We start from the raw sequence: 24,600 nt of genomic DNA on the forward strand, positions 1-24,600 counted from the left end.
CACATGTACCCCCGACTCCTGGACTGGCAAGATCTCCTGCACTGGGGAGGGTGAAAGTCCCAAATAATCCTAGCAGTGGAGGGATGCTTGTGTGGAATATGGAACACAGTAGCATTTGACATGCCCCACAAGGAACATGAATCTGGCAGATGGGGCAGGACTTTACCCTTAGTGATACCCAGTCGGGGGAAATAGGCTTATCATCACCAGATAACACTGCTTCTAGGCTGCACCTACTGTGTCAGATTACAAGCGGTGGTGTGGAAATAATAAGATTGGAAGCTTTCCCAATCTGTGGTGTAGTGGTTAAGAGCGGTAGTCACGTAATCTGGGGAACCGGGTTTGTGTCTCCGCTCCTCCACATGCAGCTGCTGGGTGACCTTGGGCCAGTCACACTTCTTTGAAGTCTCTCAGCCCCACTCACCTCACAGAGTGTTTGTTGTGGGGGAGGAAGGGAAAGGAGAATGTGAGCCACTTTGAGACTCCTTAAAGGGAGTGAAAGGCGGGATATCAAATCCAAACTCTTCTTCTTCTTCTTCTTCCCCTCCACCGCATATAATCACCTTAATTGCTGATACATAGGCAATTAGCATGGCATGGAGAAGGCTAGGCAATAGCTAGGGACATCATGTGCCCTATTCTGCGGTGGATGGTTCTCTGTTTTGAAGGTGTCTTTTATTTGAGTGTTCGTTCAGACTTCCTTTTGTGCCACACTTTCCAGGCACAGGTTCATGTTTTAAAGCTACATGTCTGAGCAGAATTTTTTCTGCCCTGGCACTTTCCCTGGGGAAGCCCGTTATTTACTGCTGAATTGGAGAAAACGACAATCCACAGGAAACGCAATTGTCTCTATTGTTGCCTGTTTTTAAATCCCATGTTAATTGGTCTGAACTTGAGATGTCTAATGCAGGATATTGGGTTCTTGCAGGACAACTTCAGTTTTGAGTAGATACCTTCATGTTTGAGTATATACAGTGGTACCTCGGGTTACATACGCTTCAGGTTACAGACTCTGCTAACCCAGAAATAGTACCTCGGGTCAAGAACTTTGCTTCAGGATGAGAACAGAAATTGTGCGGCGGCAGCGGAAGGCCCCATTAGCTAAAGCGGTGCTTCAGGTTAAGAACGGACCTCTGGAACAAATTAAGTACATAACCAGAGGTACCACTGTATATAGCCCAGAGGTTTTCAACCTTTTTGAGTCCATGGCTCCCTTGACAATCTACATTCTCTCTGTGGCACCCCTGTGGGGCTCAGGAGCCCAGTTATGTCACCCTTTGCCTGCAAAGCTGGCAGATTCTCACCCTTTCTCAAACACCCTTCCTTGTGGAGTGTTCCCTCAGCCTCCTCTCCTCTCCCCTCTCCTTCAGAGTCTTCTGGGCAGTTGCCCCTGGTCTCACCCCAAAGAGAAGTGCCTCCCAGAGGCACCATCAGCCTGCGGAGCTTATAGCCAGGGCTGCTGCAAAAAACAGCTGTGCAAGCTTTTGGGAGGCAAAGATGTAAGAGGGCATCAGGGAAGAGAGGGAAGGAAAGAGGGACAGAGGCCAGCATTGCCCGTGACGCCCGTGACTATCATTCAAGGCACCCCAGGCACAGCAGACTGGTTGAAAACCACTGATATAGCCTATTTATGGCTTTGTTTCTGTTTGTAGCAATTGGTCTGCTGCTTGGCTGGAGGTCCTGGCTAGCACCTTAGCTTGGTTTTGTAGGTAACAACCCACTGCTATCTGTTCATGTGCCCTTTGCTGGATTCTGCAACTCAGAGGTTACTCAATTATTCATAAATATTGGTTTTTCTCCATTATGTTTACACTTTTGGGCTGATCCCAACCATATCATTAGTAATGTGTACACAGTGTTGAATGATGTCACACGCCGGGTGCCTGTGACCTTGCATTGTGAAATTACCATTTTACAGTTTCACAACAAAATAATCCCAGGGTTCTGGTGCACACGACTGTTTCATGTGGGGTTCAAGGGAGTGCTGCCCCGAGGGACCTGAAAGTGAACCTTGGGTTCCAGCACTTGCCGTGCTGCTTTGAGGAGTTATTCTCATGTTGGCTCTGATTCAGGGGAAGTTAGGCCCCATCTGCACTGAGCACTTGACGCAGTACCATTTCAAACAGCCATGGCTTCCCCCAAAGCATTCTGGGAAGTGTAGTTTCTTTAAGGGTGCCAAGAGTTGTTAGGAGACCCCTATTCCCTTCTACGAAGTTCCCGGGGAAGAGCGATTAATGGTTAAACCACTCTGAAGATTGTAGCTCTGTGAAGGGAACAGGAGTCTCCTATCCACTCTTGGCACCCTTAGGAAACTACAGGTCCCAGAATGCCAGCGGGCATGGCCCTGTTCCCTCCCACCCTCCACATGACTTATCATCCCATGACGGGAATGGATGGAAAGAGTTATTGACTGAAGGGAATTTCTGTATGTGCAATAAGAATTAAAACCTTGGCACACCAGCACTGAGCTGTGGGTCAGACACCCCTGGGCAATTGTTCTAGGTGAGGCATTGATGCTGAGAGAGCCTCAAAGGAGCCTCAAAGGAGTGTGCAATATTCTTCCCCCCCCCACACACATTTTATCCTCATAAGAATCCTGCGAGGTAGGTTTGGCTGAGAGGCAGTGGCTGGCCCAAGATCACCCAGTGAGCTTTCATGGCCGAGTGGCGACTCAAACCCTGGTCTCCCAGGTCCTAATCCGACAATCTAACAATAGCACCACACTAGCTCTTCTGTGTAGAAGCAGGGGTGGGGCTATAATGTATGCCAGGCTGTGGCCCCGTTGCTGCCCGGCTTTGCCGTTACCTTGTTGAGCATGGAGGTCTGAAGAGAGAAGGGTTTGGGCAGGCAGCTGCTCCCACATCTGGGCTCCATGAAACCAGGAAGGGTGCCTGCTTCTCTATGAGTCCCCCCCCCCCCAGGAGCCAGCGCATTAGCTGGGCTACTGGCTCTCTTCAGGCATCCACTGCCTGAGTTAAGGAGGCACGTGATGAGGGGAGCGGGATGACTGGCAGAATCCGAGATCAGGGAGAAGAGTTGGTGGAAGAAGATTGGAGGAAATTTAAAATTTATTTACAGAAGTATTGTAAAATGTATGAATGCTGATGACATTGAAATAAAATGAAGGGGTTCTAGCAACAAGAGTTAAAAATTTGGAACTATAAATTTGGGAGGTAAAATATCTAAGGACAAAGTAGTAGGATATGAATTTGCTGAACTAACAGTTAAAAAGGGATACAAAAAAGGGAGGCGTGAGGAAGTCAGGAAAATAAGTTAATCAAAGATGAACAACTAGAAAAGAGTGATTTGTGTTTTTTCTTATTTCATTTTTGTGTGTTGATTGATTTTTCTTTTTCCCTTGTTAGGTTAAATGTTTGTATTTCACGTATTGTGAAATTTTGTATTGTTGTGTTTTATATTTCCCTTGTGTTTTTATTGTTCTTTGTTTGGTTGTTTCCTTTTCTACTGTTAAACTTAATAAAATATTATTATAAAAAAAAAAAAGATGAGGGGAGTGGGGATCAGATTCCCCCCAGTGCTATTCTGATTGCCCTCCCCAGCATGGAACTCTGCACACATTTCAGAACCCTGGAAAATCAGGATTCTCTAAACCAGTGTTTCCCAACCTTGTGCCTCCAGATGTTTTTGGCCTACAACTCCCATCATCCCTGACTAGCAAGACCAGTGGCAAGGGATGATGGGAATTGTAGGCCAAAAACAGCTGGAGGCACAAGGTTGGGAAACACTGCTCTAAACCACATGAGGAGGAGCAGACCCCTTGCTTCATATAGTTACCCTTGAACTCCTGGAGGGTGACCCAGAACAACAAGAACAGGGGTGGAGGTAGTGAATTCATCCCTGCAGCCCCCCACTTTCAGATTACTTACCCTTCAGGCATTTGCTACCTGGTTTAAGTGGGACCTCCAAAGGCCTGATCTGCTTTGAACCAAAGGGACTGGGCTGACAAAAACCATATTTGATCAAAACCAATCAAATGTGCCTGGATAGCTCAGTTGGGCAGAGCATGATGCTGGTAATGCCAAGGTTGCAGTTGTGTGGGGCAGCTGCATATTCCTGCATTGCAGGGGGTTGGGACTAGATGATCCTCATGGTCCCTTCCAACTCTACAATTCTATAAAATAACCTTCCACTGACCAGTGCAGGTGGGGGAGGAAAGGCTCATGTTTGCTCTCATCTGTAATGCCCTCTCCCATCAATGCAACGCAGCTCCACACTCAAACTTAAAAAAATAAAAAATAAAAATCTCTTTTTTAAAGGTAAAATACTGACACCTAACAAGATACATGGGATAATTGCTTGCCACAAGTCTAGACATTCTGGGGAGGCCTGCATTTATTTACAATCTCGGGACTGGATTGTCTGTGTGCCTTACCCCGCTTTCCCAGCTTCTGTGAATGCAGGAGCCTTATTAATAGCTCTAACATAGCACACTTCATCTCCAAAGCACTTTAGAGAGCGAGAGAGAAATAGAGAGTATAATTAATTAATCATTTAATGCTTAGCAGCACTTAAACTGCACGCAGCTCTCCACAAGCGCACAGGCACACAAAGTGCAGCATAGACGTTAAGCCCTTTGGCGTACTTAACTCTCTCCGAGATTGTGCGGAGCGTGGCCCGGTGCCAGCTAAGGAGAGGGCTGGAAAGACTCAGCTCCCTGGGCGCCTGGGTTATGCCTGTGTCCTGCATCCTGCTACAAATAATTGGCTAGATCTGTGTGGTCCTTTTATGTGTGTGCTTTTAAAAAAGAAAACAAATATATTCAGGCGTAAAGGTTGCAGCTTGCCTGGTGGGGGCACACAGACCTCTCTTGGACCCCACTTTCCCTTCTGACATTCACTCCAGAGTGCATCTGCCCCCACCCCACAAATCATGCATAATCCCAGAAAATTTCCCGCCCATGTTCTTTTCACATATGTTCTGCTTTGCCCCATTTATGTTTCCATTATTTTCTTCTTAAAAAATACATTACATTTTGTATACAAATACGTTACATACTGTACTATACAACGGTGCTGCCGTAAGTGGTGATTTGTGGACTGGTTCTAGTCTGTGAGTCATCAGCTGCTGGTTCCCAATGACTCCACCACAGTCCAGGTTGGGTGGGATGCTTAGGGACCAGATGTGGAACATGAGGGGCAGAAATTGCCAGTCTAGCACGTTGGATAGCTTGAGAAGCAATCCTGCCACACAAGATGGTCTGAAGGCTCCTTTTAAAGTTCTATAGGGTCCCCCCCCCCAAGGTTTACAATCTTGTAAAACAAGTACAACAGACAATAGCCACTTTGAATAGCTAGCGTGCAACTGCTGTCAGATTAACATTTGTGAAAACTAATATGCATATTTTGCATTATATATACTGGCGTTTTTATAAGTCAACGGAGAGGTGGTTGTTGTGGTGGTGGTGGTGGTGGTTGTTAGATTCAGTGCTTTCTTCTGGGGGGGGGGATGCAGGGGTACTCATACCCCTAAACATTTTATGAATCTAATGGGAGAAGAAACTTAAAAAAATTAAATTGTTAGTTTCTTCTCTAGCACGATAATCGTCAGTTCCGTTCCTACAGGACACGTTTCACAGGACACGTTTTCAAGATGGAGGGTGAGGGAACAGCTGCGCAATGTTTGCCATCTTGCCAAAGGTTGCAGGCAGCTGTACCTGCAGCAACTGTATGTTGATTGCCCTCTTAGAAGACAAAGTCCAGCAACTGGAGGAACGTGTAGCTACGCTCCAAAGAATTAGAGAGCTGGAGCTCTTCTTGGAAGCAACAGAGAACACCATCTCCACCAAGGAGGAGACAGGGGACACCCCTGAGAAGGAGGCTAGTTCACCAACACAGGTGCCAGATATATGGAGAAACGTGACTCAAAGAAGTAGGAGGCCCAGGGTTCGCTCTGATTGTTTAGAAATACACAATCGCTTTGAAGTCCTCTCCCCTAGCATGGAAGACGAAGAACAGACTCCATTTGAGGATCTCTCCCTCATTACAGTCGATCAGGTATATGAAGATGAGCAGCAAAGTCAGTCCTCAGGGAATGTGCAGGTGACCTTGGAACGGACAGCTCACGGAAGAACCCCAACCAAACCTAAGAGGAGGCGTGTAGTGGTGATAGGGGATTCCCTACTGAGGGGAACAGAAGCAGTGATCTGTGGGCCTGACAAGATGTCTCGGGAGGTGTGCTGTCTCCCCGGGGCTAAGATCCAAGATGTAACTGAACGACTGCAAGGAATCATAAAACCCACTGACAAATACCCCTTCCTCTTGGTTCATGTGGGAACCAATGACACTGCAAGCAATAGCCTCCAGAAGATCAAAAGAGACTACGAGGCTCTGGGCAGGAAATTGAAGCAATTAAATGCACAAATTGTCATCTCATCTGTCCTCCCAGTTGAACGACGTGGCCCAGGGAGAGAGGGGAAAATAGTGGAAGTGAACAGCTGGCTTCACAAATGGTGTAAACAGGAACGGTTTGGATTCTTAGATCACGGACTGCAGTTTCTTGAAGATGGACTTCTGGCAAGCGATGGGCAGCACCTCACAACTGTTGGGAGGAATGTTTTTGCCAAAAATCTCAGAAACCTCATCAGGAGGGTTTTAAACTGACTAATGTGGGGGAGGGAGACAGTGCTCCTGAAGGTAGGAGTCTATCAATTAATGAAGATGATCATCCAAATGTCATAGACCAAATGGAGCAAACAGCACACAGACCTAGTGGTGGGAGGAAAAAATCCTTAAATAAGAGACACGGGGGAATGATTAATGGACTTCAATGTCTGTACACTAATGCGCAAAGTATGGGAAATAAACAAGATGAGCTTGAGCTCTTGGTACAGCAAACTAAATATGACATAATAGGCATCACTGAAACCTGGTGGGATAAGTCCCACGATTGGAATGTAATAATGGAGGGATACAATCTATTTCAGAGAAACAGACCAGACAAGAAAGGAGGAGGAGTGGCGTTATATGTCAGGGATGTGTATACCTGCGAAAAGATCCAAGATTTAGAACCTCAAAGCCAAAGTGAGAGCATTTGGGTCAAAATCAAGGAAGAGAAGAATAACAGAGACCTCATTGTGGGAGTTTACTATAGATCCCCAAGCCAAACGGAGGACATAGAAGATGCCTTCCTGGAACAGACGGCCAAGCATGCAAAAGGAAGGGAGATAGTAGTAATGGGGGACTTCAATTACCCGGATATTTGTTGGATGTCAAACTCAGCCAAGAGCATAAGGTCAAACAGTTTCCTCACTGCCCTTGCAGACAACTTCAATGTCCAGAAAGTGGGAGAAGCAACAAGAGGAACAGCCATTTTAGATCTTGTCCTAACCAATGTTGATGACCTGGTTAGTGGGGTAGAAATGGAAGGATCATTAGGCGCGAGTGATCATGCTCTTCTGAAGTTTACTATACAGCGGAAAGGAGCAGCCAAGCATACTAGGACTCAATTTCTTGACTTTAAGAAAGCCGACTTCATAAAACTTAGGGAAGTGCTGGGTGAGATCCCATGGACAGTAATACTAAAAGGAAAGGGAGTTCATGATGGCTGGGAGTTTGTTAAGAGGGAGATAGTAAAAGCACAACTTCAGGCAATACCAATGAGACAGAAACATGGAAGGTGCCTAAAGAAGCCAGGGTGGCTATCTAAAGAACTTTTAACTGAGTTAAGATTAAAAAAGGATGTGTACAAAAAATGGAAAAGGGGGGAAACCACCAAAGAGGAATTCAAACAAATAGCCAGCACATGTAGACACAAAGTCAGAAAAGCTAAAGCACAGAATGAACTCAGGCTTGCTAGAGAGGTTAAAAGCAACAAAAAAGGCTTTTATGGGTATGTCTGTAGCAAAAGGAAGAACAAAGAAACAGTGGGGTCACTCAGAGGAGAAGATGGTGAAATGCAAACAGGGGACACAGAAAGGGCTGAACTCCTCAATGCCTTCTTTGCCTCAGTCTTCTCCGATAAAGAAAACAATGCCCGACCTGAAGAATTTGGAGCAAATGATTCAGCAGAGGAAACACAGCCCAGAATAACTAAGGAGATAGTACAAGAATACTTGGCTAGTTTAGATGTATTCAAGTCTCCAGGGCCAGATGAACTGCATCCAAGAGTATTAAAAGAACTGGCAGATGTGATCTCAGAACCACTGGCAGTCATCTTTGAGAATTCCTGGAGAACAGGCGAAGTCCCGGCAGACTGGAGGAGGGCAAATGTTGTCCCTATTTTCAAAAAGGGGGAAAGAGAGGACCCAAATAATTATCGCCCAGTCAGTCTGACATCAATACCAGGGAAGATTCTGGAGCAGATCATTAAGCAAACAGTCTGTGAGCACCTAGAAAGGAATGCTGTGATCACCAATAGTCAGCATGGATTTCTGAAAAATAAGTCATGTCAGACTAACCTGATCTCGTTTTTTGACAGAATTACAAGCCTGGTAGATGAAGGGAATGCAGTGGATGTAGCCTACCTTGATTTCAGCAAGGCATTCGACAAGGTGCCCCATGATATTCTTGTAAAGAAGCTGGTAAAATGCGGTCTTGACTATGCTACCACTCAGTGGATTTGTAACTGGCTGACTGACCGAACCCAAAGGGTGCTCATCAATGGTTCCTCTTCATCCTGGAGAAGAGTGACTAGTGGGGTGCCACAGGGTTCTGTCTTGGGCCCGGTCTTATTCAACATCTTTATGAACGACTTGGATGATGGACTCAAGGGCATCCTGATCAAATTTGCAGATGACACCAAACTGGGAGGGGTGGCTAACACCCCAGAGGACAGGATCACCCTTCAAAACGACCTTGACAGATTAGAGAACTGGGCCAAAACAAACAAGATAAACTTTAACAGGGAGAAATGTAAAGTATTGCACTTGGGCAAAAAAAATGAGAGGCACAAATACAAGATGGGGGACACCTGGCTTGAGAGCAGTACATGTGAAAAGGATCTTGGAGTCTTGGTTGACCACAAACTTGACATGAGCCAACAGTGTGACGCGGCAGCCAAAAAAGCCAATGCAGTTCTGGGCTGCATCAATAGGAGTATAGCATCTAGATCAAGAGAAGTAATAGTGCCACTGTATTCTGCTCTGGTCAGACCTCACCTGGAGTACTGTGTCCAGTTCTGGGCACCACAGTTCAAGAAGGACACTGACAAACTGGAACATGTCCAGAGGAGGGCAACCAAAATGGTCAAAGGCCTGGAAACGATGCCTTATGAGGAACGGCTAAGGGAGCTGGGCATGTTTAGCCTGGAGAAGAGGAGGTTAAGGGGTGATATGATAGCCATGTTCAAATATATAAAAGGATGTCATATAGAGGAGGGAGAAAGGTTGTTTTCTGCTGCTCCAGAGAAGCGGACACGGAGCAATGGATCCAAACTACAAGAAAGAAGATTCCACCTAAACATTAGGAAGAACTTCCTGACAGTAAGAGCTGTTCGACAGTGGAATTTGCTGCCAAGGAGTGTGGTGGAGTCTCCTTCTTTGGAGGTCTTTAAGCAGAGGCTTGACAACCATATGTCAGGAGTGCTCTGATGGTGTTTCCTGCTTGGCAGGGGGTCGGACTCGATGGCCCTTGTGATCTATTCCAACTCTATGATTCTATGATTCTACCCCCAATGGCAGCCTCATTTCCTGTCACAGTGTTTTCTGAGTCTCAGATGGAATTCTGGATTAGTTGTAGTTTCTGAATCACCTTCAAAGCTAGCCCTAAGTAGAGCACATTGCAGTAGTCCAAGCGGGAGATAAACAGAGCATGCACCACTCTTGCGAGACAGTCTGCAGGCAGGTAGGTTCTCAGCCTGCGTACCAGATGGAACTGGTAGACAGCTGCCCTGGACACAGAATTAACCTGCGCCTCCATGGACAGCTGTGAGTCCAGAATGACTCCCAGGCTGCGTACCTGGTCCTTCAGGGGCACAGTTACCCCATTCAGGACCAGGGAGTCCCCCACACCCGCCTGCCTTCTGTCCCCCCCAAAACAGTACTTCTGTCTTGTCGGGATTCAACCTTAATCTGTTAGCCGCCATCCATTCTCCAACCATTTCCAGACACTCACACAGGACAATCACTGCCTTCACTGGTTCTGATTTAAAAAGAGAGGTCATCCACATACTGATGAACACCCAGCCCAACCCCCCCCCCCCCGATGATCTCTCCCAGCGGCTTCATAAAGATGTTAAAAAGCATGGGGGAGAGGACAGAACCCTGAGGCACCCCACAAGAGAGAGCCCAGGGGTCTGAACACTCATCCCCCACCACCACTCTCTGAACACGGCCCAGGAGGAAGGAGCGGAACCACTGCTTAGCATTGCCCCCAGCTCCTCTAGACAATCCAGAAGGAAGTCATGGTCAATGGCAAGGGTCAGCGAACTTTTCAGCTGGGGGCCGGTTCACTGTCCCTCAGACCTTGTGGGGGGCCAGACTGTAATTTGAAAAAAATAATAATGAACGAATTCCTATGCCCCACAAATAACCCAGAGATGCATTTTAAATAAAAGCACGCATTCTACTCATGTAAAAACATGCTGATTCCTGGACCGTCCGTGGGCCAGATTTAGAAGGCGATTGGGCCGGATCCGGCCCCCAGGCCTTAGTTTGCCTACCCATGGTCAATGGTGTCAAAGGCCACTGAGAGATGCAGCAGAACCAGGAAACAGCTTTCCCCTCTATCCCTAGCCCACCGGAGATCATTGACCAGTGCAACCAAGGCTTTTTCAGTCCCATGATAAGGCCTGAATCCTGATTGGAAGGGATCCTAATGGTCTGCATCCTCCAGGAGTTGTTCAGCCACTGAAATTTAGTTCAGCTGCTCCCCTGGGATGTTAGCTGATATTGCCCACACACTTTTGAGCATATTTTCATAACCAGGAGGGATAGAATCTTGATTTAAAAGAAGGAGTGGTGCCATGGGTCACATCTGGCTCTCAGCCTGGCAGTTTCCTACTCCTGCTCTTGCCCCAGAGTGTTTGCCCTGAATTCTAAATCTCTGGACCCAGATGGGGCATCCTTCCTAAATCTCTGGAGCTATAATAACAGTAATAATAATTTTATTATTTATACCCCGCCCACCTGGCTGCCATCTTTCCTAATCATGAGGAACGGCATTTGCTGTATAAATTACCTTACACTTCCTACGGTATCTCAGTTAGGCCTTAAATAGGCACTGGTGTGGGTTGTTGCTCTTGTTTTTGGTGATATGTAAATTTTATTTCAACTTACCGGTAATTGGCTTATCAATAAATAAGTTGACAGCCCTAAGGGAGGGAAATAGAGCCTTCTGATTATGCGGTCTCTCATCTGTCCTCTTAGTCGTCTGCGTGTGGACATGGAAAGTGACAAATTGGAGGAGGGTGTCATTCTCACTCAAGCATGCTCAGAGAACATGTGCGCACTTCAGAGAACACTAGTGAGTGTGTGTCTTGTGTGTCTGTGTGTCAATGTGTGTGTCAATGTGTGGAGTGCTGGCAGAGAAGAAGAGCAAAGGATGATGATCTGTCTTCAGGAGTCCTTGATTGTTAGTGCATATTTTGCCTGTAATTCATCCTTCTTCTCTTGCAGAAAATAGTGAAAAAACTTGAAAAAACTGACCCAGATCTTAAGTAGCAGAAGTGAAGCAAATCTAAAGCAAGGTGCCTCTGCCTGTTTTGGTGGTGTGTGTGTTACATTCTTCCTCTTCCACCCCCCACATCCTCATGGTCCCTACACCTCACTGTTCAGAATGGCCCCCTGATCTTCTGCAGAGGCTTTATGAGGGGCTGGAGGGGTCAGGAAAATCCCCTTGCTCAAGCTTCCTTCTTCTCTTGCTGTTTGTGATGCAAGCTAGCATTAATGGTGGTAATACTGAGCTGTCATACAGTTATGGAGAAAGGCTTTAAAGTGCACCACACACACTACATGGCTGCAATCCTATAACTTAGGTTCAGCTTGTACAATTATAGTTGATTCATAGGCCTTGTGCAAGGAACCTACTTTTCCCAAAGATTGGGCTTTCTACACTAAGGAAAGTGATGGGAAAATATCCTGGAAAAGGTAGGATAGCTGCCGTTAAGATGGATTTGGCAGCATCAAATGGCTGAGACTGAATTTAGAGAGGCTGTGTACCACCAAAATGCACATGTTTGCAGCATGGACTGTAATTTGCACCTCCCAGTGACCTCAGAAGCTCATGCAATGAGAAAGCTGCAGTTATTCGGTCAGTGGCCAGTGTGTTGGCTGCCATTTCCCCCAGCAGTTGCCTTTCGTGCACCACATGGGTGCCTTCTGCAGACAGCAGGGAACACGTTAAACTTTCTGCAATGTTACTATAGGTGTGGAGGGGAAGGAAAGGTGGATCTGATCTTTCAGCTGCCACCAGCTTGATCTTTGTTTGACTCTGGGCTGTGCTCCTCTTTCGAAGACCAGGTGAAGAAGTCACTTTTGCGTATGGCGTTATGCAGCTCAGTCTTTGAGTGGCAGTTGGAAGATACCCCACATGTTTCTCAGTCTGTATCTATGCTGACTTCCTCTATCCTACAAATTGGCTTAATGGCTGATTTGTCTCTCCAGGGAACCTGGGAGGTGGGGATCTGTCTATGAAACAAGTGCCAGCTAGAGGCCTCCTAACCAATTGTAGCTCTAAGGCAGGAAATGCCAACCCAGTGCCCTCTATAACATGTGCTACAATTCCCATAAGCCCCCACTAGTATGATCAGTGGTCAGGGATAAGTGAAGTTGTTGTCTGTGGTATCTGGGTGGCACCATCTTGACTTCCTCTGCTCTGGGGTTTGGGTGGGTTCAAGGTGTCCTCAGAAGATTGATTTTAAAATGTGGGAGGCACTGGAGGAAAGGGAACTGTCTTATGCTCCTTTTGCCCACCCTCCCCCTACACTTGCAGTAAGATTGGCACTGGCAATATCATGAAAGAGCACAAACCAGGGATGCAGAACCTGTTGCCCTCATGATGTTGTTGGACTCACAAATTCTGCCAGCCCCTACCAGCATGGCCAATTGTCAGGGTTGAAGGGAGATGTATTTCAGCAACATCTGGAGGGCCATAGATGTCCAGAAGGATCATGCTGTGCTCCAGGAGCTGTCTGTTTATGAATGCCACCCTTGTCTCCTACTGAGGTCCATCCTAAACAGGTCTTCTTTGGGATGTCTCTTTGCAAAGAGAGCTGTCAGTCTGGGCACTGAACCTGGGGCACACCATAAAAAGGCTTCTACTGCACCAGTTTCGAGGTGCAGAGAGGAGGGACGGCTGCTGAGCAGGACCATTGTCAGTCTGCTCCTATGCACATGTTGCATTAGTTCAAGGCGGTTTGCAGATAGATGATGAATAAACTGCACCCAAACAAGAAACCAAGATCTCTGAGTTTAAAAACAACCCAGAACCAGCAGCAGATAAAGCAGGCCAGATGGTTACAATATTAGACTAAAAAATATTTTAATCTCACACTGTGGCAACATTAAAAACACAGGCGCTGATTTAAAATGCCTTAGTGTAAATAAACATTTTCATCTGCTGCTCAAAGGGAATTTATCAGAGCAATTCACAGCTATTTAGATCTAAGTAGATACCCTTTGAAAAGAGAATTATGGTTCCTCAGGGGTTGTATTTCCTTATATTGGCAAGGGTATTTGGCCCTCACTGGTAATGGTGGTGCTGCCTCGATTATTTGACACCAGCTTCCAACTGGTAGTTGGCAGGCAGAGCCAGCCTGGTGGTCCCCTGGTCTCAAGCCCCCCTTCAACCATGGGCTTAGCTCACTGGGTCATCTTTGACTTAACACCATCTCTCAGCCCAACCGACCTCACAGGGTTGTCTCAGGGATATACGGAGGAGAACTGTGAAAGCCATCATTGAGTACCTTGGTGAAAAGGCATAGTATGAACAGAACAAAATAAAGAAAAGTCACATCCTGTGGCTTTGTAGTTGCTGTCCATTTATTGCTCTACCCATTTTGCTATATTTAAGTGTTTGGACAAAAGTGGTTCTGAGTGCCTAACGCCCCCACCCCTCTCCCACTCTTTTTTCTTATAGATCCGAAGACGTCGCCCAACTCCAGCTACCTTGGTCTTGAGCAGTGACCAGTCATCTCCTGGTGAGAGCCAAAACATACTCATCCATATTTTGGGGTGTCTCACTAGTTTGTGGGAGCAGCTTCAGAAATAAACAAGGAGACCTTTGTCACAGGGGCTGTTGCACTGTTGAGCCATTTTATTGGCCCAGAAGATGCCCTTATGGATCCCTAACATATACCTTGCTCTATCATGGGCAATGAGAACTGTTTTCTTGGCCAATTGTTCCCCTGAAGGGCATGTTATATGTAGGGCTGCCTCTGAAGATGGTTTGGAAACTTCAGCTGGTGCAGAATTCAGCGGCTATGTTGCTCCATGGGGCTAGACGGTTTAAGCATTTTATATCAATCTTGGCCCAACTGCACTAGCTGCCAATTAGTTTCTGGGTCTGATTCAAAGTGTTGGTTTTGACCTATAAAGCCTTGACCAGCTGACGACTGCAATACCTGAAGGGCTGCCTCTCCCCATATAGACCAGCCCAGACCCTGCAGTCATCACCTGAGGCCCTTCTCTGTGTGCCTCCTCCAAGGCAGGTCCGGAGGGTGGCAGCACAAGAATGGGCCTTCTCTGCAGTGGCTCCCCGTCTGTGGAATTCTTTCCCCAGGGAGCCTTACCTGGTGCCTTCATTATACACCTTTAGGCGCCAGGTGAAAACATACCTCTTCAACCAGGCCTTTGGCTGACTGACACCCTTTTAAATGTGTTGTAGGGGGATTATTATTATTGGTTCTTATATTTTATTATGTATTGGGGGGTATTGTATTTTTATGTTACAAGTCACCCTGAGATCTACAAATGGAAGGTGGTATGCAGATTTCATAAATAAATAAAATGTTGCAAGGTGTTTGTTGTTGGCCTGTGTCTCCCTGCTGGTTTTTTGAGAGGTCTTCTTCTTTTTTGGCAATCACTCGTAGCTGAGTAAGATGGACCTAGTGCAGGAAGGTGGACAACCTACAGCCCTAGAGCTGCATAGGGCCTTCAGCTGAAATCTGTTACCTCACCCTGCCCTCAATAGTTTAGGACCAGGCTCTTTGAAGGACTTCCTGTACCCATATGCAGCTACCTGGACTTTAAAATTGGTCTCAGAGGTCTTGCTCACGTTTCCTTTCATCAAGATCTATTAAACTGGCAGTGACTAGAGACAGGGTCTTCTCAGTGTTGGCTCTGCACCTGTGGAGCTCCCTCCCGAGGGATACATGCAGCTTCTTTCTACCACAGTGCTATGAAACACCCTCCCTGGGGCAGTGTCTTGCCCCTCTTGATTTCTTTCAATTGAGTTTTTGGCCTGTTTTTCTTGTGGGAGGGTTACATGTTTTGTGGAGGTATGGCCTGCTTTTTTGTGCATTTTTGGTTTTTAATTTTGCAATGTGTGTTCAGTATTTTTTGACTGGTTCCTTGTGGGGGAAGAGATGTGGGTTCTGAGCATCACCAACTTTTCTTTCTGTGAAATGGGCATTTTGTGATGCTCTCAACAGTTTTTTCTTAGATTTCCACATGCCCCCCTCTCCAGGTCCAGAATGTTTGCCCTCCCCCATCATTCTTGCACATTGGAGCCCCAAGATGCTTTTGATAAATTTAGGAGAGAACCTCCAGAGAGTGACTTTTATGGCTGAGTGGGGATTTGAACCCTGGTCTCCAAGGTCCTAGTCCAGTCCTCTAACCACTACACCAGAGTGGGTCTCTGGATATCCCTTGTGGGTTGCTGTCCCAAAGACAAGAGCGGGAAAATCCAGCTGAACTGGACAAACAGGAAAGCATCTTCTTTCTTAGCAGGGAGCAACATCTCTGGGAAAAGACCTCACTTGTTGTCTGTGCAGGCCTCTCCTTCCTTTCCCTTTCCTGTCAGTCTCCCACAGCCGCAGCCGGCCTGCACAAGACTTGACAGTCTCAGTCCCTGGTTGCATTCTCTGGCTGTTCTTGCCTGCTGGATAATTGACCGCCTGTCTGACCTGTGTTTCTCTCTGCTTCCTTGTCTGTCTGAATATTTAGGAAGTTGTCATGGTGGATTGTTGATTTGGCAAATAACGCTGAGAGCAAGCAATATTCAGCAAGCCACGACATCTTTTTGTGGGTGGGGGAAGGGAGGGTGACTGGAGAAGCCTCGGGTGCCAAAGGGGGCATTATTTTCTTAGATTGGGAGCTAGGAGGAATCTGGAGTTCAAAGCTGGACAACACTGGGATTTTAATGGGACTCATCTTAATGCTGGCTCAGTTGGTTAGAGCGTGATGCTGATAATGCCAAGGTAGCAGCTTTAATCCCTGGACGGGACAGCTGCGTATTCAGGTTGTACCAGATGATCCTCAGGGTCCCTTCCAACTTCTATGAGTCTGTAAGGGCAGCCTGTGTAGATGACACCTCAATGGAGCTCAGTGGCAGAGCACCTCTTTTACGTGCAGGAATCTCCTGGCATCTCCAGGCAGGGCTGGGAAAGGGAGCCTGTCTGAAGCCCTGGAGAACCGCTGCCAGTCACCAGGCTTGATGTCTGATTTGGTGTAAGGCAGCTGCCTCTGGTCCACTAGGATTATATTGGGGTCAGAACTGGGAGTGGACCTTCTCACACCAGTCACTGGATCACAATGACAGGACTGATCCAGGGGAATTTTGTACTTATTTGAATGCAACACCTGCCCCCCTGCCCCAATGTGGGGGCCTATCGTCACCTTCATGGGGTTAGCATGGATTACTAAGGCGTGTTGAATTTTTAGACTTTCAAATTCCAAGAATGAGGGGTGCTAAAAAGTTGGGGAAATCAAAATATATTTTGCTTAAATTAATTATTCTTGCTTGATAATTAAAATGTGTGTAAAATTGCATAGAAATCATTAACAATGATTGCCAAGTACTTGCAGTTATATTATTAATTAATTAATTAGCATTATCTGACATTTTCAGAAGGTAAAATTAAATTTCTTTGGTTGTCTGAAAGCAGTTTATGTGTTTCTTCATCAAACATAGACTTATGAAGTTAACTGTTGTCCAATCATAAAAATAATAGCAAATTTTAATTACTCACATCCAAAAACATATTTTTAAGACCACTCACTGAATAAATTTATAAAAATTCAGTTTTACCTCTAAAACAACACACCCTAAGAGATGACTACGTTTGACTCCGCACCTGGAGACCCCTCCATGGATGGAACAGCCAAGATGCTCATGCTCACCCTTAGAAGACCTCTTGGACCAATCCATTCTGTAAAGGAAAGTGTTGCTATCCCATTAAGGACACTGGCTCCCTCTAGCAAGCTGACAAATGTCAGCGACATTCTGCTGAGCATGGCAGACTTGGTAAAAGCAACCTCTCTTAGATGATCAAATATGACCGAGTCCCTCCAGGACTCCTAAGGACATAGCATATTCCTAAAATCCTCAAGATTGTGGTGCCCCAGAGTGGGAAATGGGCAGCACTGTTCCAGGAACAGCCTTGCTATACTTTTTACTGGAGGGAAATATGTTTTGGCCTAGAGGGAGCTCTGTCTGAGCAGTCTGTGAAAGATATCCATCACAGAATAAGGATGCATGGCAACATGGTTATTTCCAAGAGGTCCAAAGCAAAAAACATTGCACTGTATTGCTTAGGTGCTGGTGCAGCCTCTGATGCCAGCTGGCTGAGCTGACATCATGGCATGGCAAGACCATAAACATAGCAATTGCTCAGGGAGAAAGAATGTCTGTAGTTCAGGTTCCATGAGGGAAGTGAAAGGTGTCAGCTTGGCTGAGCTTAAAACCCCTCGCATACAGAAGGAGCGGATACCTGTGGACCTCCAGATGTTGCTGGGCTCCCATCAGCCCTAGATCAATGTTCAAAGGTCTATGAGAGTCACAATCCAGCAACATCTGGAAACCACAGGTTCCCCACTCCTGCTCTAGGGACAGGAGCACTTGTCTGAGAAAGAGGAACCTGAGGATAGTGGAGCTTCAAGGCTTCAGAACAGGGGTCCTCAAACTAAGGCCCGCAGGCCAGATTCGGCCCACCAGGCTCGTCAATCCGGCCTGCCAGCCAAAACGCCACGCTGTGTGAGGACTGACAGAGCGGGCTCAAATTTGCTCCTCTCTGTGATGAGGGGAGACGCATCTCCTCGCCTGCTGGATTTCTGCCTGTGGGCAGCCGTGACTAGACACAATTCTTATGTTCTTAGTGCTTATGAGATTATTTTGGCTTTCTGGAGGACTAGATGAATTGCTGTGTGTGTGTGTTTATTTGGATTTATATCCTGTCTTTCCTCCCCAAGGAGCTCAGGGTAGATTTATATACAGTATATACCGAATTTTTCAGTATATAAGACGCCCCCATGTATAAGACGCCCCCTATTTTGAGGGACTCCGATTTAAGAAAATGGGGGGGAAAGATCTATCTGTGTATAAGATATCCCCAAATTTTGGACATTATTTTTTAGGGAAACAACCTAGCCTTATACATGAAAAATACAGTATATGGAATAGTCTGTGATGTTTTGGATCTTTTTAGCTGTGGTATGTTTGGACCGTAATCGGGGTGGGGGTTTTTTCTTCTTTTTCTTCTTGTCTTTTTAACATTTTTCAAGTTGTGTTTAAACATTTCTTGTTACATTGCCCAGAGAGCCATGTTACAGGGCAATTAATGAATAAGTGAATGTAAGTGCATGTATTGTATTGAGCAGACGTATAGCAGCCAGAGGTCCAACCTTCCATCCTCCCCAAGAGGGAGGAAGCTTGGGATGCACAGGAACTCTGCTTATACAATATTGTATTACACAGCTGCACAACATGGATAAAATGCAACTGGTGGTGATTTCTACCACCCCTGATTAAACAAAGTCCAGCCATCAGATTTCTGTCTCACATACTGGTGTTAAAATGCACATTGTTCTACCCGGACGCTGAGGTCCAGCGCCGAGGGCCTTCTTGCGGTTCCCTCATTGTGAGAAGCAAAGCTACAGGGAACCAGGCAGAGGGCCTTCTCGGTAGTGGCGCCCGCCCTGTGGAACGCCCTCCCATCAGATGTCAAAGCGATAAACAACTACATGACATTCAGAAGACATCTTAAGGCAGCCCTGTTCAGGGAAGTTTTTAATGTTTGATGTATTACAGTATTTTAATATTTTTTTGGAAGCCGCCCAGAGTGGCTGGGGAGGCCCAGCCAGGTGGGCGGGGTATAAATAATAAAATTATTATTATTATTATTATTATTATTATTATTATTATTATTATTAGCTGTGCTAGGGCTTATTCTCTCTCTCTCTCTCTCTCTCTCCCTCCCTCCCTCCCTCCCTCCTCCCCCCCCCATTCCTGCCTCCCCACTACTTGTTGGATTGTTTCTGCAGTATTATTTGAGATACGGGATGCTGGTGGTGCTGTGGTCTAAACCACTGAGTCTCCCTGCAATGTTGCTCTGTCCCAGTTCCTGCCAACCTAGCAGTTGAAAGCACACCAATGCAAGTAGATAAATAGGTACCACTGCAGCAGGAAGATAAACAGTGTTTCCATGCGCTCTGGTTTTCGTCATGGTGTTCTGTTGCGCCAGAAGCAGCTTAGTCATGCTGGCCACATGACCCAGAAAGCTGTCTGTGGACAAACACCGGCTCCCTTGACCTGAAAGCGAGATGAGTGCCGCAACTCCATAGTCGCCTTTGACTGGACTTAACCATCCAGGGGTCCTTTACCTTTTACCTTTAATTGTTTGAGATGCATTATTGCTTTTCCTAGTTGGGTTGAGCTCCTGTATATTTAACAGTGCATGACAGGCAGAAGCCTGCTAAATGTATTCTTCATTCATACCTGGGGGGGGGGGGATCTCTTTGATTTCTGCCTGCCATGCAGCTAAATGCACAGGAACACTCCTAGGAAAAATAGTTCACATTTATGATTGTTACAGGCATTTTGCAGCTACATGACAGGTAGAAATTCAACAAAATTCATCATATTTTTTTCAAAATATAATCTGGCCCCCAACAGTGTCTGAGGGACAGTGAACTGGCCCCCTGTTCAAAAAGTTTGAGGACCCCTGCATCAGAATGACTTCTGTGGTCTTCCTATTAGAGGACCAGGGAGATGGATTTTGTGTGTTCCGACCGAGACCCTCATGGGAGCACCTGCATGCTTTAGGGCTAAGTAGAGCTGCCTATTGCAAATGTTTGTTGAATACCACCATGTGTATAGAAACTAGCCCACTGTGCAAAGATAAAAGCACACTGGGTGCCCTCTGGCTGAAAAAGGTTCCCCACTCCTGTCTTAGGAAATGGGGTAGCTGATAATACAATATTCATTTGCATCACAAATCAGGAAAGTAATCAACACAGCCTGGGTAGGCATGACCTTAGCTGCCTTCCCACTCTACTGGAGTAGGTGGGGGTAGGATGTTATGAACATTTGCATGCTATTGCACCAAGAAGGGTTACACACACACACACACACACACACACACACACACACACGTGTCTGTCTGTGTGTGTGTGTGTGTGTGTGTGTGGATGATTTAGCAACAAAAAGCAGTTAAATTCCTCTAGCTGCATAAATTAAAGCTCTTTTATCTCAAGGCTAAGCAGCTCCCTGGAGCTGATAGGTGAACCCACTTTATTCTGCTGGTAATTGCTCAGTCTCCTTCACTCACTGCTTTGCATCTATGATACTCCTTTAGAAACACAATGGAGGGAAGAAGGGGTTTGAATATATCACTCAGTAAGGAAGGTTCTGTGCTCCATCTCTTAGCATGAAAGGGGTCAGCCTCAGCAGTTGTGAGTCATGCTTCATCAGCCAGGAGAAAATATCCTCCTCGGAGAGATGGAAAGTGGCAAGAATGAATTCAAAGGTTAGGGTGGGTGGACTACCTCTGCTATGCTGGCCCCCCACCCCACCAGTCCTGGATAACTCCCCACCCTAACTTTTTCCATTTCAGCACCACAATACATTTTGCTGCTGCCATTGTTAAACAACTGGCCTTCAGAAAGCCATGCCTGTCTACTTCAGATCACAAAGATATCAGCCAGTAGATCCAGAACAACCTTCTGGCCACCCCTGATTTAGATGGCTATGCCTTCAGTCATACATTCAGGCTAACTGGCCTTTCCCCAGCCCTTCCAGCACCCTGGAACGAGGTGATTTGTGCCACTGATGTGCCTATCTTTCTATACAGGGCGAGGGACATCCATGGATCTCCAGACATTACTGGACTATGACACCCATCATCTCTGACCATTGGCCATGCTGACTGGGGCTGATGGGAGTGGGAGGGCTGCAGCTCTCCCACCCCTGTAATATAAGGTGTTCAGAAAATATTGGACTTGTTCACCATAACGAGCCAATTTCTCCTACTACCTGGAACCAGCCCTGCTTTGTGGGAAGTTCTACCTGGAGCCAGCCTACCAAGTTCATTTTCAAAGTTAAGAGAAAGGTGATTTGCTTATGCTTGCTTGAACAAGCTGCATGTCAGATGTCTCAATGGTCTTATGTTCGCAGGAATGCAAGGAAAAGCTAGCTTAGGCAATCTTCCTGTAGAGAAGGAATAGGGAACTTGTGGCCCTCCAACTCCCATCCGTCCCAGCCAACATGGACATGGGTGATGGGATTTGTAGTCCCGACACATCTGGAGGGCACCAGGTCCTTCATCCCTGCTGTAGAACTTGTCTGGCAGTGCCTTCTTCTAAAAACACCCTTGATTGCAAGATTATCATATGACTGTGAGTGCCAATCATCCTGGGCTAGACTGAATTTTCCTCCCTGCCAGGAATGCTCATTTGAGAACAAAAAATGCTGGGGTTGAATGAGGCCCCCAAAAAGGCTTTCTCTGCCTTTTTATGGGAGTTGCAAATGCAAACTAGATTCAACTTGCTCTGTGTTATTATCTAGCACATCTAAAGTGCAAGTCTTCTTCCTACCACACAAAGCAGATTGGCTGAGAGAGAGAGAGAAAATGCTGCAGTCTTGCAAGCACACAACACATGCGCCTGTATCATGCTCTGATTACGGTTTCCACACAGTGTTTCTTCAACTCCCTCTCCTGACATAAACCAGCACCCCCCCCCTTCTGCCAGGAGGCACCTGTGTTTGATCTTCAAATGGAGCAGAGATAATCTGAAAGCCAAGAAATTACACGCTCCTCTTTGCGAATTCCAAAACCATCCCTTCCTCTGAGACCCAACAGCCACAGCAGCAGAAAAGAAGAAAATGTGTTTGTTAAATGGGGGGGGGGGGAGAGAGAGAGAGAGAGTATGCCACTGTATGGAGTCGCTGCTACAGTGCACATCAATATTGAATGCTGTGCTGAGCCCCCTCTGGTAGCATAATATGAAGTCAGATCTCAGATGGAGGATATGTATAAACAGGTTCTGTTTCTGAAGGAGCAATTCTGAAGGCTAAACTCCGGATCTCTGGTTTCCAGGGTTGGGTCTTTTTGGCTGAAGATGGAATGTAGCATTTGTAAGGCAGTAGAGATGCTTTGGAAGTTCCTGGCCAGTATAAATGCATGCTTATTCTTCACCAGGAAGCAGCAAGTTATTAGGTGGATTCCTCAGTAGATTTCCCCTTTAAATGCCACATCTGTCTTCAGCCTGAGTGAACAGGTGGGGGTGGGGTGGAGGAAAGACATGGACGGTCCAGATAGCCAAGACTGGTCCCTTTCCCCTTCCTGCCCCACACCACCAGCCCATACTCTTCTGATGCCAATGGAAGCTGGCCTTCTGCATGGCCAGGGGCAGGGAGAGCATCCCTCCTTGCAGCAGAGGCGGATTTAGGGCCCCACACCTAGGGGGCGCTGCAGGGCATTGCAACCAAGACATAGTGAATTGAGTAGAATGGAAGGTGAGAGGTGGGGGGGGGGAGGCTCTGAATTTTGGCCTTGCAGAAGGTGCCACTGAAATGTGAAAGACCCAAGTCCTTCCCTGTTGTCAGCACTGGATTAAGATACAGTGAGGCCCCAGGCCATGTGGAGTTTAAGAGGTCCGTAGTGGTGCTAAAATCAATGCTATTTTTGGTGTATATTTTTGGTCCTATCAGAACAATTGTGTCTATTTTAGAGTATCTTTCCCCAGTTTCCTTTAATTTTTTAAAAAGCCAATTATGTAAGACTTGAAATTCAGTAAAAATGTCAACTTAGTGTAAGTTTTACTCAGCATAAAAGGTAAAGGTACCCCTGCCTGTACGGGCCAGTCTTGACAGACTCTAGGGTTGTGCGCCCATCTCACTCAAGAGGCCGGGGGCCAGCGCTGTCCGGAGACACTTCCAGGTCACGTGGCCAGCATGACAAGCTGCATCTGGCGAGCCAGCGCAGCACACGGAAACGCCATTTACCTTCCCGCCAGTAAGCGGTCCCTATTTATCTACTTGCACCTGGGGGTGCTTTCGAACTGCTAGGTTGGCAGGCGCTGGGACCGAACAACGGGAGCGCACCCCGCCGCGGGGATTCGAACCGCCGACCTTTCGATCGGCAAGCTCTAGGCGCTGAGGCTTTTACCCACAGCGCCACCCGTGTCCCTTTTACTCAGCATAGACCCACTGAAATTAATGAACATATGACTTAAGTTAGGGTTATTCGTTTCAAAAGGTCTACTATGAGTAAAATTTAGCTGAATGCAAACCCTCATATTTAGAGGTCATTCATAGTCTGAGGCCCTAACCTGTTGTTTGCTTAGGTTGCCCATAAATCCGCCACTGCCTTCGCTCCCTGGGAGTGGGCTGTTTTTCACTGCAGTTGCAGTACAGGAGAAAGGGTTAACCCTCCCTCATGCTCCCTCATGATTCTGAGCCTAATCTCCACCCCCACCCTGCCTCAGAAAAGTGGGGGAAGGTACAATTAATGCACTCACAATTCTTTTATTCTTTTAAGTGTCCATTCGGACCCTTTTCTCTATCAAATTCTCTATATTGCTTCTGGGCAGGTTTGCTTAACACTGCAGTTGTGCAGCGTCTTCAGACGTTGTAGGGGTTCTCGTGGCTCAAAACCAAAGAGACAGTTTTTGTGAAACACATTTTTCTCCATGATTATTCCTAAGCCTGTATATCTCACAAAAGGTGTATTTGTAGCTGACTTTATAAAAGAAAAAGCGGCACAGTTCAGATCATTGCTGAATGGGCCATGCCCTCTGGCAGACTCTGTTTCGGTTAAGTCCCATTCCCTTACAATCTGTTTAATCCTGCTTGGTGTCTAGTAGCATGTTGGAGCTGTGAGTTTCTGGGATCCTGCCGGAATGGTTTCTGGTCTGCTGGAGTTACAGAAGGGGGGCCTGGTAGTCCAGCAGTGTTCTAGTTCCCATGACAACACCCTCTTACGTTTCCTGGGTGACAGAGCCGCTCCAAATTAGGTACCCTGTGTGGTGTGTGAAATATTAGAGGCTGTGTCAAATGTTTGCCTGCTAGCTTTCTATTTAGCAAAAGTCGTGCTTTTGAAGGGGAAGATGCATCCTGAACACACCTATAATGTTGAAGTCATGGAGGGTAAATGAAGCAGCCCTCAGGAAGTACTGCCCTTATTCCTAACACATTGTTGTGCACCAACACTATCTCCAAGCAGTGCAAGATTCCAGGGGTTACAGCCGTTTACCCGGGGTTCGTGTTT

General features: G+C 46.5%; 1 protein-coding gene across 1 annotated transcript in view; it reads left to right on the forward strand.

The window, feature by feature from the left end:
• The window catches only part of PPP1R1A (protein phosphatase 1 regulatory inhibitor subunit 1A), a 72,858-nt gene that overhangs the window by 33,916 nt on the left and 14,342 nt on the right, over window positions 1–24,600 (forward strand). The window contains exon 2 of the mRNA XM_077923742.1: window positions 14,034–14,094. Within this exon, the coding sequence (XP_077779868.1) occupies window positions 14,034–14,094 (61 nt within the window). The remainder of the gene's footprint in view (window positions 1–14,033; window positions 14,095–24,600) is intronic.

The sequence above is a fragment of the Podarcis muralis genome, chromosome 2, assembly GCF_964188315.1.
Source record: "Podarcis muralis chromosome 2, rPodMur119.hap1.1, whole genome shotgun sequence".
NCBI classification, from domain to species: Eukaryota; Metazoa; Chordata; class Lepidosauria; order Squamata; family Lacertidae; genus Podarcis; species Podarcis muralis.